Source organism: Cydia amplana, chromosome 1, assembly GCF_948474715.1.
Source record: "Cydia amplana chromosome 1, ilCydAmpl1.1, whole genome shotgun sequence".
NCBI classification, from domain to species: domain Eukaryota; kingdom Metazoa; phylum Arthropoda; class Insecta; order Lepidoptera; family Tortricidae; genus Cydia; species Cydia amplana.
Window position 1 is genome coordinate 10,353,348 of NC_086069.1, and position 19,837 is coordinate 10,373,184.

General features: G+C 34.9%; 1 protein-coding gene and 1 long non-coding RNA gene across 2 annotated transcripts in view; one reads left to right on the forward strand and one right to left on the reverse strand.

Moving 5' to 3' along the window:
• LOC134647718 (uncharacterized) overlaps positions 1 to 10,188 on the reverse strand; it is a 235,435-nt gene extending 225,247 nt beyond the window's left edge. The window contains exon 1 of the long non-coding RNA XR_010096858.1: positions 10,094 to 10,188. This is a non-coding gene — a long non-coding RNA (uncharacterized LOC134647718). The remainder of the gene's footprint in view (positions 1 to 10,093) is intronic.
• The window catches only part of LOC134647652 (rho GTPase-activating protein 7), a 357,578-nt gene that overhangs the window by 314,994 nt on the left and 22,747 nt on the right, over positions 1 to 19,837 (forward strand). Inside the window, exons 3-5 of the mRNA XM_063502011.1 lie at positions 2,639 to 2,787; positions 15,489 to 15,602; positions 19,519 to 19,661. Coding sequence (XP_063358081.1) covers positions 2,639 to 2,787; positions 15,489 to 15,602; positions 19,519 to 19,661 — 406 coding nt within the window. The remainder of the gene's footprint in view (positions 1 to 2,638; positions 2,788 to 15,488; positions 15,603 to 19,518; positions 19,662 to 19,837) is intronic.

The window sequence follows — 19,837 nt, forward strand, 5'->3', positions numbered from 1 at the left end:
AGACGTAAATATAACAAAACACACACGAAATGAAAACAATACTCCTATTCCATCTGTTTTATAAGGACTTGTAGAGTTTGTAGACTATTGTATATATGTACTTACTAGCGACCCGCCCCGGCTTGGCACGGGTTAACACATTATATATAAACCTTCCTCTTGAATCACTATCTATTAAAAAAACCGCATCAAAATCCGTTGCGTAGTTTTAAAGATCTAAGCATACATACAGACAGACAGACAGCGGGAAGCGACTTTGTTTTATACTATGTAGAGAAGCCCGTATAAGGCGTAGGTATAACCAATTCGTACTACAGGTACTCGTACTTTGATCCCAAACAGACTTTTAATTTCGGGGTAGGTAAGGTGCCCTGTCGTACATATGTGTATGTATGTATATTGAGACTAAAGTATATTCAAACCTTTTCCGGAACCAGCCCGCCCCCAATATTTTTACAATATAGAATATTGTGTGTAGTAAAAATGATGTATACTTAGATGAACATCAGCTAAAATACATGTACGAGAATATCTTCTTAAATACAATGTGTTACAAGCTTTTATTAAGTCGTAATATATGTGTGTATATTTGTAAGCAATACACATTAGTTGCCTGAAATAAAGATTTCATTAATTCATTCATTAAGTTAAATACCTATACGATTGAGAAGAAATTTGCCACGTCTAATTTATTTAATATCATATACTACATACACCATATCTACTATATTGTTAGGAAATACAGATAATAATGACATGACAACTTGAAAATTAAAATATATATATTTTTAGTGAAAAAATAAATACCTAGTAAAGCCCTTAAAACTTAGCATCTACGCTAAGTGGTATCTACCATAGGTACAACAGTAGATATAGAGCAAAGCCCAGATATATAAAACAATACACTCCTTTTTTTTTGGCAGTCGTGTAAAAATACCCAGCACACGGCCATGGGTTGCCTTTTGCTTTACAATTTTTTATGGTCCATGTGTAGGTATTATCTCGTCTATGTATATTGTCTCGTATGCATAATTTTATAGGAATAACAAACCCTTGTTTGGACTGAAACCTTTTCATATGCGTGACGGCCTATTCAGCTTCAGTTGAAAATTTGTTGCGGATTTTATAACATTATAATATAATATCTACTCGCAGCTATCAACCCTACAAGGGTATTCAAATACTGTTACTGTAGGTCCTTTAAAAAAACATTTCACGTCATTTGATTCAACTGGCTCTTTACTGAACCGAAACAGCTACTTTTTATGAAACGACAAAACGATTATTTACTATATATGTATATATGAGAATTACACTGTGACGTCATGATGTAATTTTTAATGATCGGTCCTGATTCACAACTGTCTTCAAATCTTTGAAAGCGGAAAAATATGTATGACCTAATAGGTGTTGAACTCAACACACAAATATGTTTAAACACGATGTGACTGCTATTAAACAATTAAATATCCATACAAAAATAGCCCGTTATTCATACAGAAAAATACAATCAATTAGAAATAATACAGACATAAATAATTCGATACCTACCAGATAGAATAGATAAACACAGGCAGATAACTTGCGCTCCTGATACTGAGACACCTCACACAATAAAGACAATTATTGTTCTGTCCTAACTGAATGATAGAATAGAATTTGATATTAAACACCAACACAAATTGTGTGACGTAGATGCCCATTCATTTCATACATTCACGCGACGGGCAAGTTTCATTCATAGAATTTGAATGACATTTCCTATGATATCTCCCTATAAAACACATATTAGATATTATGTATATATAGTTGTATTCGCCTCTGCAGCTTTTACTGTACTTACATAATGTTACGTTGTAGGTATTTAATTATACCTTTGTTTACCTACTCGAAATGTCGAACGTCGAAGTAGATGAGAAATACTAAGTTTAATACCATGTTAAACGCATTAAGCTGGAAACAAATTATCGGACGCGGCTGACGGACGCGGCTGACGCGCGCGACATAAAAGTGTGCACAGTCAGGAACATCCAGCGCGCCAGATTTCTGTCGGATGTCCGAAGGCTCAAGGTTACGTCCACGGCTTACCTCCGATAGTTTGCACAGTTCAGTGTATATTCATTATCTAGATCAGCCATGCTCAAAGTGTGTTCCGCAGAACCCTAGGGTTCCGCGACACCCCTGCAGGGGTTCCGCAAGAATTTAGAATAATTTAGAATAATAAAATAAGCATAATTATTATGCTTATCAATAAATAAATACACTTCTAAAAACTATTGTTTTATTGTAGGGTTCCATCAAGTATTTTGCTTTCCAAAAAGGTTCCGTCAAAAAAAAAGATTGAGAACCGCTGATCTAGATACCTATAAGTCGCGGCTGTGAGCCGCGTCCGTCAGCCGCGTCCGATAATTTGTTTCCAGCTTTAAAGACGTCGTGTATTGTTTGCATGGCACCAAAAACGCTTTTCACTTACGCATACGCGTTCAAGATTTATAAATTGTACTAGCTAGCTATTTATAAATACTAGCTTGTACAATGTTTGTATTTATAAATACAGCTATGTTCACGTGTGCGTGTCATTTCGGATATGTCAAATTACAATAAAAAGGTTAACATCATAATTTTTCGTTTGTTACAGACCTCCAGTTTCCCATCGACGTGTCGGGGGTACAGAACGACCACCCGTTCTTGGACGCGGATTCTTTGCAGTCCCTCTTCAGGCGGCTGACTGCACTCAACCGATGTGCCAACATGAAGCTAGAGCACCATCACCATCAGAAAAGATCGGTGAGTTCTAGTACTTTCTTCGCTAATCGTGTCTTAAACCTCACTGAAATGAAACAACTTTTTCTTGTCACTCGTTACCATGTTTACGTTCCCCTTTTACACAATTTAGTCGCTTTTGCTGACAACCCTGCTCGATAAATCAACATCTCTAAATTCCCTTGCACAAACGCTTTGACTTTGATTGTTAAAAAAGGTTTTATGTCGCAGTTGCCATATACAATAAATATACCAGTATTATGGAGACTAGTTTTGTAGACCTTTTTATTATAATTGTCTTCTTTAAGAAAGATTCAATCACTAGACTGATTGAAAAAGTTAGATTGTTATTTGTTACGCTGGACTATTGTCTGTGTAAACTATTACTTAGTTGGACAACTTGTCTCGTTATATTTCGGCTAAAAATAGAATCGCTGAAACTTGGTATCTATTTACGTTGTTAGAAAAATGTTTATCTTTCTTTTTAGAAAATACTAGCAGCTAACGTAGAGAAATGCTCGTATCGTTGAAATACTTTTAATGTTGCTAAATTTTTCTTCTCCCCATAACTTTTAATTGGAATAAAGTACGAGTAGGTAGGTACAATATTGTTGTTGGAATAACGAATAGATTCAATATATACTATATATGTTGTGTTGGACTATATTGACTTGAATTGAACTCAATATCAACACAATCTCTGAAACGGCATTTAAATATTTATTGTTAAGTAAATAAATACTCAAAACATAGTACGAATTTGGTACACCATCAATAATAAAGAATGGAATCATGGGTCAAAAGTGTCTATTATTCTCTAATAGTTTTAGTTATTCATAAACTTAAGTAGTATTACGTATTTCTTGGTATACCGTAATAATAAAACGAACTCTATTACTCGATTACATCTTCAGTCCGTTCGAAATAGCCGTAATATTAAGTAATACCGTTTCTTGACGTAAAAGATTTAAATAATTCCGATATTGAATATTGATGAAGTACCTAATTAGGTACGGTTTATTAATAATTTAATATTCAATCGTTTAATTAATTTTTGACCCCACAGCTCACAAGAATTTGGTAATTGCGATAAGAAAGTTAATTGTCTAGCTGAAGTCCAGTAATAAGAAAATATTTAATTTATACACGCATTTAAATTTTAATGAACCCGTACCTACCTACTTGAATGTAATATTTCTAGCTGGTTATATTTTCACCACAATTTTAAACCCGGATTTTGACCTTATTTATAGTAACAATTTAATAAACTTCTTTAGTTTTAACCTAGCTAAAATTAAGTCGTAGATACGGAAAGACAAAGGGTCTACCTACTTAGTTTCAAATTTTATGGATATTTACAAAGATATGAACATGGCATAGGTATTATTAGTACGTACATACATGACATATTATTTACCCAGTATATTACTATTGATGTAGAATTCTTATGCAATACAAAAACTCTATAATGCGTTCAAAAACCGCAAATTACTACATAATAACTATACATAAAATTCGATTTTATAATGGCATTCACTTTTCTAACATTTCTGCAAAATAAAAAGGAATTGAATATGATCTCAGATCAATAATAAAAGTATATATGAAGGGTACACAGAAAGAACATGTCTAGTCACTTTATTCGGAAAATGAGATTTTCATCTCAAAATGTAGAGCTCTTAATGAACTAGTAGTTACATCTTTTGCTACCACTGTATAATATATGTAATGCAACTTTTTTTTTAGTTAATAAAGTCCTGGTCACGGAAATTCCATACATTTTGACATTGTTCCAAATTTTAAAACTGCCATTACTAAGAATGTTACTAAAGTGACTAGACATGTTCTTTCCGTGTACCCTTCATATATATACTTAAAGTGCAAAATAGTAATGTCGCAGTTTTCGATGCTACCTCATTGCAAGTTACATAATATTATAGTACTAGCGACCCGCCCCGGCTTCGCACGGGTTAACAAATTATACATAAACATTCCTCTTGAATCATTCTATCTATTTAAAAAAACCGCATCAAAATCCGTTGCGAAGTTTTAAAGATCTAAGCATACAGACAGACAGGGAAGAGACTTTATTTTATACTATGTAGTGATGCAGCAGAATTTAGCTAGGTATTATACGCGGGCCAAACATTCTAAAAAGTTGTGTTTGACTCATTTTGAACACCTCACTCGCTTAACCACTGCTTCTAGCTTACACACAAAAATAATACCCAAACTTTTCTTTACGGCTTAGGTGAGTAAATAGCGGTCACTTCGATCGGATGGTTTGTATGTATGTATTTTAACTATCTATATTCACGTTTAAACATCCGTGTTTATTTTCCAGGAAAATGTTTATTCAATCTACCTACAACATTACGACCTAGCTGTACTTGTTTGTGATTTTATGGTCGAATAAAATAGGTACGAAATAAGATGCGAAGCTCAATTAGCTGTCGAACGTTTTGTAAGTATCAAATATCATTTGAAAACTGTCTGTTAAAAACAACATTGCTGTGTTAAAATAACATACAACGCTTCATGATTTCATTTTAGTTCTTAGCAAAAAACATGGCAACTTTTTTATTACTGGATATCAATTTTAATACGTTCAGTTAATAACTTTTCTTGTAGGTACTTGTTATATTTTTTAACTTTACATTATGCGCTATACATTTAAGTTGTTTTGAACAAGTTTGCCTCATAACAGTCATAACCAAGTACATACTTTCTTTCTTGGCGAATATCGTTTATAACATGATAGTTGATGTAAAGATAAGGCCCATTCAAACGTATCAGCTGTTGTTACGACAATACTATCGAATAATCGGCTAAGCCGATACCGACACGCTGTATCGATCACCACTCCCACTATTTGCATATCGATATATCATACAAATTATAAATTATACTTGTTTGTTCTAACTTAGATGGGCGATAGAACGTTTTTAGAGTAGGAGGTTCGGAACAGCGCCATAATGATGTGTTTGGGGTGTGTTCGATAGGTATTGTTTATTGATTGTTTTTGGCATCAGCATTACTCGTACTGAATATATATTGTTTTATTATTTTTAATCTGATATTTTTTTATCTACAAGCACTTTGATGGTTTTCCTGTTTTTAATTCAAACGCTAAGAATTTTTCAAACAGGCTCGTGATGGCAATGGCATCTATTCTGTAGCACAGGTGCCGTCAAAACTGGCAATTAGCATTAATCACTTATTGAAATGCACCATGTTCCTATTTCATCACCAAAGCGATTAAAGAATATGTATAATGAAACCTCGTGAACATCAGTTGCCGATCCGTCGGTGGGTTGAGGAACGGGAACGCAATCACGTAAACAAATCTAGTTATTACATCCCGATTGAAACTTTGTCAGATCATATGATAGTTTACATGCTATTGTGAAATAACCACTTTAAGAGCCCGGGAAGGTTACTTTTAATACCATGACTAATGTAAATAAGACTGTCTTATGCTTTGTCGTCACCAGCATTCATCAAAATTTGGTCATACATATGACAACATATAAAGTTTGGGTAGGTACTACATAAATAATAATTATCCAAAAAATTGACAATATAGGTAGGTATCTAGGTATCACCACGGTAATTACGTAGAAACCAAATTCGTGAGCATATAAACGGTTGCCCTGAAGTCGTAACCGCAGGGTAAGGTCACGTCAAATTGCAACCATCTTGAGTCATACAAAGTAGTGTTGAGTCGCTCACTCGTGAGGCACCTCATTTGTACCACTCATTTTGTTAATTTGTCGCAGTACTTCGTACCGCAAAAATGTCTTACTTCACTCCTCTATTCATTTTACTTGATTCTAAAATTATCTTTCTCCTAAAAGTTCTATTCTTAACCTCCAGAATTGCACTCCAATTAAATGTTACTATTTATTTATTTATAAAGGAAGTGATGAATACATAAATATGTATATACATTAAATATTTTTGTCGCCGTTGGAATTAATGGAATAGTCGACGCTGAAAATATGCTAGTACCTCACCTCATTTGAAGTAAGACATTGTAACACCTCATTTTAGTAAATGAGGTACTCATACAAACTCATTTTAAATTGATGTCCTACCCATCACTAATACAAAGATCATAGCAATTTCACCTCACGCGAACGCTATCGACTCTCGATGATCAAGTTAATGATAGAAACGTTTCGACACGTTACTGCTTGCTACTGATGTAGCAATTCAGGTAGTACATGGCAAAAATTAGATAGGTATGTATGGGTATGACAGAATTTTTTTTAAAATAATGTGAAGTAAAAACCATATATTTTTTAGTGTTTAATTTACTTGTGACCGTTAGTTCTACATTGTGTTTAACATGTAGGTATTACTAAAATATAAATTTGTCCTTTAGGTAAACATATATGCAAAAATAGCTATTAACATAATGCGTTTACGTGGAGTCACGGGATAGGCATAGCTTAGTGTGATCCACTAAATCGATCTAAATGTAACTGACTGATTTTAAAAATAAAATTTTACTTTTTACTTTACATTCTAGTAAATTTCATAATTTATAGGTACACGTAAACTCGTGACATCCGAGATATGAAATTACTTGCCAACTAGCGGTCTATTTTGATAGTATCGACGCCTAAGCTCCAAGCTAATAACTATTCCTCTATGCTCAGATTCACATACTTGTTAAACATCACAATGGATATCATGTTACCATAGATTAGCTTGTTATGAGACTGTTAGTTAGGTATAAAGGGCAAGGTGATTATTCCCCTAGTGCACACGACCGCTCATGCCTGAAATTGGCTCTGTTACCTGCGTGCGTCCAGGAGTTATGACTTACGTGGCTTGAGTGTGATAAAGATGGAATTTACCGCGTACATAAGCAAGTTAAGGCGCTACGCGCCGTTTTTGGCCGTAAACTCTTACTTTCTAGAGTATATATCTTCTTAACGGTTCGACAAAAAATTATGAAAAAAATATATATGAATCTACGTTTTATGTACAACATTTGTAACGTTTGACTTTTTTCCTGTGACTTATAATTTTTCGAAAAAAGGAACATTACGAGATGCCGTTTTCCGACTAACTTTGCCAATTTCTACTAAACGGTTTATTCGATTAAAGTTATTTTTAAACTAAAATAAATGTTTTAACCGACACTACAAATGCAACGTAGAATAATATTAATTAATCTTTTTTTTTTATGATATCAAATATTTTTCAACATTTTGTGCGAATGTAGCTCGAAAAAGGCGTGGCCGGCAGTCGTTTGCTGGCTTTGAGACGAGGAGGCTGTGTCGCCCGTCGCTCCGTGCCTTCCTTGTATTCTGCATGCTTGTGCTGAGCCCAAGTGTAATAAAATTGGAGTTATTGTGGCCAAAGATTAAATAACTGCAGAAAGTCGATTTGGTTGTGACGCGCTTTAGCGCGCGCAACACGGTGTTTCGCAGCCTATTATTACAAACCTAATGACACTATTTCCACTTACGTTTGAGAAAGCTTCATTTGAAATTTATAAAAAATGTTTTCGAACATGCGCCGACATATTTCCATTAAAATTTAACTTTTTTAATAAAGTTCGATTCCTAAAAAATAATAATCGAACGAGCGAGCGAAGCGAAGTGAAGTTCTTACATTCAACTTGGAACACACGGCTGGCTAGCGGCACGTCCCGGCATTTCGATGCTTTTAAGCTGAACTATCAGAGGATAGTTTGATACACAATGACTTAAGTAAATTTGTTCTAATTTAAATGAAATTGGGTATACGTGTCGTTGAGGACATTATATTTTAGTCATTAAATTATGAGCAGGCTCGATCAAGGGGTTATTGAGCTAGAAAAGCTTAGAAGGCTAAAAAGCTATTTGTGCGGGGTCTTGCTATTCTGGTGGTCTTTTTTGCAAGAAAGTATGGTCGAATTTGGTATCAAATGAAAGTGCTCGGCTTACACATTTATAATAGGTATAGTTTTTTAATTTACAATGTTAAAATAATGATCTAACATTTTAGCGAACCGCGAGTTCTCAGTTCGGGGCGAACTACTAGTTATGTAATTGATCAACATTGGCAACTTATGTTGTAGGTATATAGTTTGATTCAGAAACCATTAAATTTTTAGGATTGTTACCTATTAAAATGATGTTAGTTTATTAAGGTGGTTCGATTTTCATACAATATTCAATCCGCGTTCATTAAGTAACTACACACTATTAGTACATAAATATTTCCGCATTTATCTACTTTCGAATATTCGTTTGCGCGAAATTAATAGGAAAACAATGTTTCATACAGAAATCATGCAAAAATCATAGTTAACTTTTCATCAATTTTACGTATGTGTGTGTCACAAATGTCGTGTACAGATACATTTGCGACGTTGCCATACCATTTCAGACGTTGCCGGGCTGATCACGGCGCGAATTTGGAGTGCCGTCATGTTTAGTGCAATTTTGTTGACAGGTACTTAATTGACCGAAGCGAGAAAGTACCCAAAGTTCGTCAGCTTACCTAAGAACTATCATGGTGTGTTTTGTAAACAGTCGCTTTTTTGCTTATACACGGAAGGTTCCCGGTTCGATCCCCAGTCATTGTATGCTGGGACATATACAAATATTTGGGACATAGTTTTTATATTAGCATCAGGATTCAACAAGAATATGCTAGTGATTCTGAGTTGGAAGAAACCAAAAAGATCATAATCTATAAAAATCAGATATAAAATATATTTATTTAAAACGTTGATAAAGTAATTTATTGATAATACTGAATATCTGTGGGAGTATGAGTGAGTAATAGTAGGAAAAAGCATGACAGCAACACTCCGTCGACTTAAAAGGGTGGTTTTTGCACAATGAAGTATTCAATGTTTATTTTAATAGTTCAATATTTACTTAAAGAGTGAGCTAAACATACTTTTAAGTATACAAATACCAAGACCATTCCACAAAAAAATAAAACCTGAAATTTTGCGAAAGTGGCGCCATCTAGCGAGAGTTAAGTTTTGAGTAACCTAGTCGAACCACCTTAAGTAAATTAAGTTTTCTCAAACATGCGTGGAAATATGGTCATTACGTCCCGTCCTTATTTGAACTTTTATAAGTAGTTCCACGCATTTTTAGAGAAAAGTAAGTATACATACATATTATTTCAATCGCGATAACATTTACCGGCCTTACGGTTAATAGGTATAATTTCTTTGCTGTGTGTTAAATATTATAAATATTAAATATCTTCTTTCGAGAAATGTTTTAGGGTTCCGTAGCCAAATGGCAAAAAAACGGAACCCTTATGGATTCGTCATGTCTGTCTGTCTGTCTGTCCGTCCGTATGTCACAACCACTTTTTTCCGAAACTATAAGAACTATACTGTTGAAACTTGGTAAGTAGATGTATTCTATGAATCGCATTAAAATTTTCACACAAAAATAGAAAAAAAAAGTTTTGGGGGTTCCCCATACTTAAAACTGAAACTCAAATATTTTTTTTCATCAAACCCATACGTGAGGGGGATATCTATGGATAGATCTTCAAAAATGCTATTAAGGTTTCTAAGGCCGCTTTTTTTATCTGATAGTCAGCAAATGAGCCGCCTGATGGGAAGCGGTCATCTGATACTACATTAATACTGATAATACTTTAAACACTAAAACGTCCATGCGTTATTGATTTAGTGTAATTACGCCACAACAAATTAGCCTTTTGGCTGCACTTGGGCCGAGCACAAGCGTAAATAGTAGCAGTAGGTACTAGGTACAAAGAAATCACGAGCGACATAACCTCCTCGTTCAAAGCTACCACGATAGGCTCAGCTAGAAAGTCGTGGAGTAACTGACTGCAAATAAATATGGGAGCGATAGCTTGCACTCCGTGGTCCATAACGGTCAAACAGATGGCGATGGCGTCGCATTCTTACGCCGATAAGGATCCGATAAAAGATAATTTTAGATATTAGACAAATTAAAACAAAAAACCTTAGTAGGTAATAAACACATTAAAAAATTATTGCATAGAGTATCATTCTATGGATGCTATGTAAACAAAAGTTACTAGTAAATTTATTCATTCATCAAGTTTGATTACATAGTTAGCAAGTTTCATAGAATGACACTCTATACCAATACGACGGTTATGTCAATTACACAAACGTGCACGGTGCGTAACGGGATGGGTAAGTAATATATAATAATAATATAATTTTATTTAGCGTATTAAGCGGGACGCGAGTCGTATTAACCGTGAAATGTAATATACGACCTCCACTAAATGCATGATCTACTCATACTCAAACAACAAAATATCTGCAAACAAAAGATTATACGAGTATAGCGCCAACTGCGCGCCTCTGGGCTGTATCTTATTTCTTATCTTGAACTTGAACCTCGTGGCGGTGCAGCGATACAAAATTCACGTACGATCGCAGCGAGCGGGGTAAGCGGGTGGTGCGGGTACAGAGCGCTTAGCTCCGCCCAGACGCTCAAGGGCATTGGGCCTACCGATCGTCTTAAATAACATAATCTATGATAAATAAGTTTATAAAATGGTATGAAAATTACGAATAAACTTGCAAACCTAATAATATTTCTCAATAAATATGAGTATCATGTGCAATTTTATGTAATTAATGCATACCTCATTGGTTATCATCATCCTACTAGCGTTGTCCCGACATTTTGCCACAGTCCACGTAGGGAGCTGGGGTCTGTTTTGCAACCAATAATGGATGAAATGATATTGAACAATAATTGTAATAACAAAGTCTAACAGCCAACCACTTCATCACCTTAAAATCATTCATTACGTAAAAACCTTCGCAATATGTATTTCCAAAACGATACTGACAAATAACATCGTTAATAAATTCAGATAAGTAGCCAGAAATATACTGCGTGAGAACGTTTAAAATGGACTCCATCAATTCTATTTCTAAACCTTAGAATTTGACAGTTCACGCGATCCGTTAGCATTTAACGGATGTAATAAGTGCTAATTAATGCCGGTAGTTTAAAATTAAAATATTAAGTGACAGGCTTAAAAATGCGTGAGAAAACAAAATAATGTGTTTTTTAAATACCGTTTCATTTGTTTCTTATTTTTTAGTAAGATCCCCGGTAACAACATAACAAGTTGTTCATAATATTTTGCTGGATCTTAAACCTTATTAAAAGCGGTTTTATTATCTAGTGTTAGGTGTTTTCCATTGAGGTATTCTTAGAAGTGAAACTCGGATAATTACAATTAAAAATAGTTACAACTGAATCTTTACTAAGCAGCACACCTCATCAACTTCTACAATGTGACTTGTTATACTTTTAAATGCAAAAAGACGGAACACCTATTCATATGTATTGATATACGCTCGTTTAGTAGCGTGAAGTGAGATCCAATTAAAATGGTTGTCGCTAATGTAAAGTTTGGGGCCAAAGAGGATTAATCCTACTTGTTAACTAGTAGCGGTGGATTAGAAAATCGTTAAGTTCCTCAAACATAACAGCTACACGAGTCTCATTCGAAAATGAAAACCTAGCATATCATTTTATTAGTTATAGTTTTTTAATGCCATTTGTGAATTGTCTTTATTGGATTGTTTGTTTTTGCTTACATCAACTTTTAGTGTTTCTGTTTAGCCCTAAAGAGAATGCCTGGTAGATAATGCCTATTGACAGTAAGTCCACCATTTGAACATAATTTTGTATCTTTTTGCAATAAAGTTTAAATAAGTACTATAAGGATATGAAATTATTTTCAACAGTAACTAAAACTAGTAAGAGTTGTGGTAGATAGTTAATGTAATAATAATTTTATACCTATATAAAACTAACGCGTTATACAGGGTGTCCCAAGAAGTAGTGATATACTGAAGCTGGGAGGTAGAGGACCTAGAGGGCTATCTGAATCACCCCCATGTATGTTCCGCGATTTTTCGTATTTTCGGAGTTATGATTTTTTTTATTTTTTCACCTATCGCCGAGTAAGATGAGATTTTTATTTATGGTGACGTGAATTATTGCGGTAGATGCTTGATTTTTTTTGTGTGCTAAGCTGATAGATAGGCCAATTCAGTATGTTAACATTTACTATCGTTAGATCTCTGAATGGAATTAAAAAAAAATTTAATGCCAAGAAAGATAAAATTACCCAGTATGTTTTATTTTTCTAAGCGCCCTTGAAGTTGTGAACATACTGGGTAATTTTATCTTTCTTGGCATTTTTTTTTTTTAATTCCATTCAAAGATCTAACGATAGTAAATGTTACCATACTGAATTGGCCTATCTATCAGCGTAGCACACAAAAAAAATCAAGCATCTACCACAATAATTCACGTCACCATAAATAAAAATCTCATCGTACTCGGCGATAGGTGAAAAATTAAAAAAAATCATAACTCCGAAAATACGAAAAATCGCGGAACATACATGGGGGTGATTCAGATAGCCCTCTAGGTCCTCTACCTCCCAGCTTCAGTATATCACTACTTCTTGGGACACCCTGTATACCTATTACATATAATTTCCAGGCGATGACAAGTAAGTAAAACAAGGACTGTGAAAAAATGCCACGAAACTCAATAGCTATCTTCCCCAATCAGCCAACCCAACGTTTTCCTCATCATTAGATACCTTTCCATTCCCTGAGGTTTTGGCAAAAGCTTACCTTTATAAAATACCTACCTTCTAAATTACAACCTTAATATTTAATTAAAGAACGTGTACATTTCTTCACCGTAGCAACATTATTTATTTATGACCAGCCTGTTGAGTCATGTCAATTAGATTACATCGTTATTTTCGAAGTAGTTACATATAATATTTCTAAATTTAAAGGGTTATCCAAATTACTTTTTGTGTAAGGACTGTCTAAATTCCTTATCCTGTAAATTATTTATTATTATCTCTCTATTTTTTCTATATAGTATTCGCAGCTGCAAAATAGCTTGATTTTTAATACTCCATTTTCTTTAACAAGACTCATGTTCACGTAAGCAATCAAAATTTCTTAGCAACTAAATGGAAAATTATTTTTGTCCTGTCTGAAAATTCAAAAAAACCTGGATAAAAACCGTGGAAAACCACGCATGAGAGGAAAAAAACTAAATTTTAAGCGAGGGATATTTCAAACATTCGTTTTGTTCATACCTAGGTATGTACCATTTATTTTCGTAGTGTGCAATAAAGCATTTTATATAGATATATATATATATATATATATATGTGTCGGAATTGTGGGCGTATCATACTATCAGGAGCACATCAGGACCTTCAATCATGGATGACGAGCCCTCGTCAATGAAATACGTTATTAAACTCACAGTCATTACTGTATAAGACTGATTACAAATCATAACACACGTTACACTTCTTATTCAAAGCAAACCAGCGGATTAGACCCAGGAACCGCCACAGACGCCATCTTCTCCCGTTCATTCTCATCATGTTCTCATCTGAAGATTGATTGACAGCATAACTTCAATTGTTCTGGCTTTCATTTGTTTTTGACAGCGCACTCTATGACGCCTAGGCGGAACTGCGCTGAACGCCACTCAGGTGTACACCCTAGTTTGCTCTATTTATCAAAGATTGCGTGATGAAACGCCTCTTGAAGGCAATAGATGGCACATTTCAGCCATTCTCCGACATATATGTATGTACATACCTTTATCTATGCATTATTCTGCTTACAACAAATCTTACCGTCATCGTGACACAAATAAGTCAAATAACGATATAATTTTAAAAAGCTTCGAAGTGGTCCTTAATCCACCCGTCTCCTGGTCTATAAGATTAACTGGCCGTTTTACACACAATGTCAATAACTCGGTATTTGTAGCGCATCATCGCTTCACCAATTTGTACGGATGACGAACAGAAAAAACGCCAAGTCATGGTATACTAGTTGTTATTAATGATTGATTGATTGAATTATGTGAAGATCAGCGAACTTTTTGAACTTGTTTACCAGCTGTTCTGCCATATCTACTTATTTATTTATTAACTTTTTTACGATTTTTAAACATTGTTCGTCTTAATATTTCTCTGAAAACTTATACTTACTTACTTTACTTATTTTTACACATTTCAATGCTTATTACGGAGCTGATGAGTGATTACCTTTGATAACGACTTAGAACATAAGTAAGTCAGAGTATAGTTTGTCGATTTGGAACTGGCTCCGAACGGCTTATCCTTTGTCTATTGTTAAGTGAAACCAACTCCAACGCAACTCCTTATACCAGTTGCACCATCCGAACTTGATAGACTGATCAACGTCAGCCAGCGCGCCGCGGCTGTTTACTATGAAACTTTCCATACAATAAAATTTAGAGAGTAACCGACCCTTAAAGATAAATAGAAATATGGGTGATATTTTTATATAAGATACATTTGTTTTATATTTCTGATATTAAATACCTACACAAATTATAAGTTATTTGCTTACCTAATTCTTACCCCTTTCCAAGGTTCACTCACTTCACATCTTTTGTTCGTCCTAATCCCGTAAATTGGTGCTCGCGTTTGACTAAATTGACATTCTGGAGCCGTCGGAAAATCGCCCTTTGCTGGCCTACTTTATCGTTGATGATAGCTGGCATCAACTATTAAACTTGCTTTCAAATGTACGGAAGTGCTCACTTTAATAATAAAAACGCTATTTTAATTACTGAAACTAGGCTGACATTTGTGTTCTACCTATTAAATTGCACACATATGAATATGAGTACCTCATTTGTTTACAGAACGACTCTGACGATGACCAATGCGCGCTCAGCGACAAATGGCAGTACGAGAGGAAGTCACGGCGGTGGTCGCGAGTCGTCGAGATCACACCGCAGGCGCAGCGGAGGTTACAGGTGTGTAACATGATCATTAGCATACTCGGGCGATGGCCAATACTCACAAATGGCAGTACGAGAGGAAGTCACGGCGGTGGTCGCGAGTCGTCGAGATCACACCGCAGGCGCAGCGGAGGTTACAGGTGTGTAACATGATCATTAGCATACTCGGGCGATGGCCAATACTCACAAATGGCAGTACGAGAGGAAGTCACGGCGGTGGTCGCGAGTCGTCGAGATCACACCGCAGGCGCAGCGGAGGTTACAGGTGTGTAACATGATCATTAGCATACTCGGGCGATGGCCAATACTCACAAATGGCAGTACGAGAGGAAGTCATGGCGGTGGTCTCGAGTCGTCGAGATCATACCGCAGGCGCAGCGGAGGTTACAGGTGTGTAACATGATCATGAGCATACTGGGCCGATGACTAATGCTCACATATGGTAGTATGAGAGGAAGTTACGGCGGTGGTCGCGAGTCGTCTAGATCACACCGCAGGCGCAGGGGAGGTTACAGGTGTGTAACATGATCATGAGCATACTGGGCCGATGACTAATGCTCACATATGGTAGTATGAGAGGAAGTTACGGCGGTGGTCGCGAGTCGTCTAGATCACACCGCAGGCGCAGGGGAGGTTACAGGTGTGTAACATGATCATGAACATACTGGGGCGATGGCCGATGCTCACAAGAGCATTTCTCAAATAATTTGTACATTTCGATCACATCTTAGATTTCTATAAAAATTGGTATGCTAGTAAAGTACATGAAGCTGAACAATTTCCACCATATTTCCCAAAATGTCCAAGAAAGTTTGTATGAAACATTCCTTTTTTGTTACCAAATGTGTAAGGAAATCTGGTAACAAAAAATAATGTTTCATACAAACTTTCTTGGACATTTTGGGAAATATGATGGAAATTGTTCACCTTCATGTACTTACCAGCATACCAATTTTTATAGAAATCTAAGATGTGATCGAAATGTACGAATTTATTGAGAAATGCTCACAAATGGCAGTCCGAGAGCGCCGTAAATATACGTTTACAAGATAAAACGCCGAAGATTTTTAGCAATGAGTTAATGAGTTTCGTTCGAACTTAAAAAGACCTTGCTGGGAGTCTAATAAGTAACTTATTCATAAATGCGCTACAATTCAATTCAATTCTTTATTTTCATTAACAATACAGTATTGTGTTTGATTTTTTTTTTACATGCTAACTTACATTAGGTAGTCATACAGTACAGTACAATATATTATATTAGTAACATACACAAAAAAAAACGAACGTCACTAAAAAGTCATAAAGCTACACTAAAAATTACAGCTATCACTAACAATGTCCAAAAGTGAGATACAACGTCAAGAAATGTAGCATAGCAATATACAATTCAGAATCTTAACCCTTAAAGGCTTAAATGCATGACTTTTTCTTTTTGCCCGAAATTAATATATGTAACACATAATTGTTTGCCGATTCTAGGAAAAAAAAATATAGCTTCGATTTTCACTGCGAAATCAGTGTTAGAAGTTGAATTGGCTAAATCATCATATTTATGTAAATATGTAATTTTCAGTAATAGATATATGAAATTTTTTACTACCATCAGAAAGGTACACTATTTGTGATATACCTATGATAAAGTTTGTAAATATAAAATAATTACAAACCCCGAAAAATCTTCCTAAAATCACATACTAAAAATCATCAACTTCCAGGTTTTTCTAAGTTTTCCGACATTTCGTCTATAAACAAATGTAATTTTATAAATTAAAATACTGCGTAAATTTATGTAATAATTCGGAAAGTTTATTAGTTTTATTATTGAAATAATATACAGGAACAAATAGAATTTGTTTAACCATTAATCTGTGAGCTGTCTAATGCTTTGTAGACATTTGGCAAGTTTGGCAACACTATGCATTTAAGGGTTAAGAATTATATAAATTAGGAAAACAAATTAAAAAATTGATGGCATGTACGATGTCAATTACGTAAGTATAATCCAAAAATAATTGAAAAAACATCAAGCCAAGCCTCCTTAATCTTTAATCTGTTACTTTGGCTTACGAGTAGTTAAATATGTATCTATTAAAGAAAGGGATAAAACATGAATTAACTAATTGAGGCCTGTAAAGTTTTCAGAATAAGGGGGTAGTTTTGCAGGGCGATTTAATCGTGTTTTTTTTTTAATTAATTTTATTGCTTTCTTTGTCTAACCTTCACAACAACTTGCACCATCGAAGAGACAAGGATCCTTGACACGAGTGACACGACCAGTTTGTGATATATACATGAGGGATGCGTATCCTTATTATAAAGGTATACATATATTAACTCACATTTATAGACGGGACATTTGGATAAATTTCGCGTTAGACCCGTCTATAAATGTGAGTTAATATTTATGTGTTCAAAACGCGAAGGTTTTAAATATTATAAGGTATACATAATTATGTAGTTATAATTTACATAAGTAAAACTTATGTTAGGTACTGCAAAGTTGAGATTGTGTTTATTATAACAGTATTAAACGCAAAATAGCACATATGAGGACCGGTGGTTCATATACGAGTAGGTCAAATTTGGGTATAATTATTAAGTTATGCGATACGTTGAAGGGTTAATTACGTTTATAATAGGTGGATCGCGGTTTAATTTACATACTAAACGTTTTGCATAATTTTTCGGTATTTGCATATTATTTATTTTTTTATAAATAAAAAAACGTTCATGTTAATATGAAAACATCTGACAGTTAAAAGGTCTGAAGGCATGGCAGTCGCAGTAGGTACTTGCACTAATTCTTGGGGTTAGGTTGCTAATGCGCACCTCGGGCTCCTCCTGGGAGAGAGCCCTCACAATTCCAAATGTAAATCTATAAAATCTCAAAACTAAAAAATTAAATTAAATTTGTACGGAACCCTCGGTGGCCAGTCCGTCTCGCACTTATCCGGTTTAAAAAAAAGGTCGTCTTTAAGAGGCCGGTATCGATTTTAGGCGCAAAAATGTAAAATTGATAGATTTAGTCGATGAAATTGTACACCTTCTGTTACGTAATAGAAATAGCAAGTACTGGTATCTATTAGCACGTCTTCTTATCTTGCATTTGTACAGATCATTTTTTTGAAAACTGACTCACTAAATTAGTAATGATTTTTTTTCTGATGGACGTTTAGGTAAACGCGCGTAAAGCACTGATTTAGTCGATCTTATTTGTAAATTCCGTAAAGTTTGAACTGCTAAAAATGGTAATTATGTATTACACATATCCTATACTCCAACTTGCATAGACTACATTTCTGTTATATGATATTGAACAAGAGTAAATGAAAGTTAGACGAAATCAATTTTCACCAGAAATTACTTCATAACAAGTGAACATTTTTCGTGAAAATCGACTTAATTTCAACGTAATTTTGATACTTAAACAATCTACAACATTTCCTGAAACTGTTCTTATACATAATTTTTTATAATTTATAACTATTATTTTTTGATGAATTTTTAAAAACTGCCCCTTCTTGTCATATATTGCCGGTGACGCACGCTCGGGACCTTATTATTAATAGGCAAGATGAGAAGACGTGTTAATAGAAACCAATACTTGTTATTTAGATATTAAGTAACAAAAGGAGTACAATTTCAACGACTAAATCTATCAATTTTACATTTTGGCTCTAAAATCGTTAACGGAGCCTTAAATTGTCTCCCACATATTATTTCGATTGACAATGTAATAACTTGAAACGTGCCTATAGTACCTAAATCTATAGCTGGAATTGCATTAAAATACAACTCTTATGGAGATATCATGCAGCTCCGAACTCGATGCCAACCTATCCATTTCTATTTTTTAAGCTACCCGAATTAGGTTACTTAGCCGTCTGTTTAAATACGTGCCAAATAAAAGTAACATTTTTGTTGATAGGTGATAGCCGCAAGAGCGATAGCAGAGAGAGAAGCAAGAGAAGCGAGAGGGGAAGAGGAGGACGACGAAGACGACACCCTTCCCACCATCAGAGTGGGACTGGTGGATGCTGATGGCCACTACACCGACGTTGAACCTGACTTGTAAGTACAATGTGATTTTAAAAGGGTATTTTAACCGACGGCAGAAGAAGTTATAAAAGCGATAGCAGAGAGAGAAGCAAGAGAAGCGAGAGGGGAAGAGGAGGACGACGAGGACGACACCCTTCCCACCATCAGAGTGGGACTGGTGGATGCTGATGGCCACTACACCGACGTTG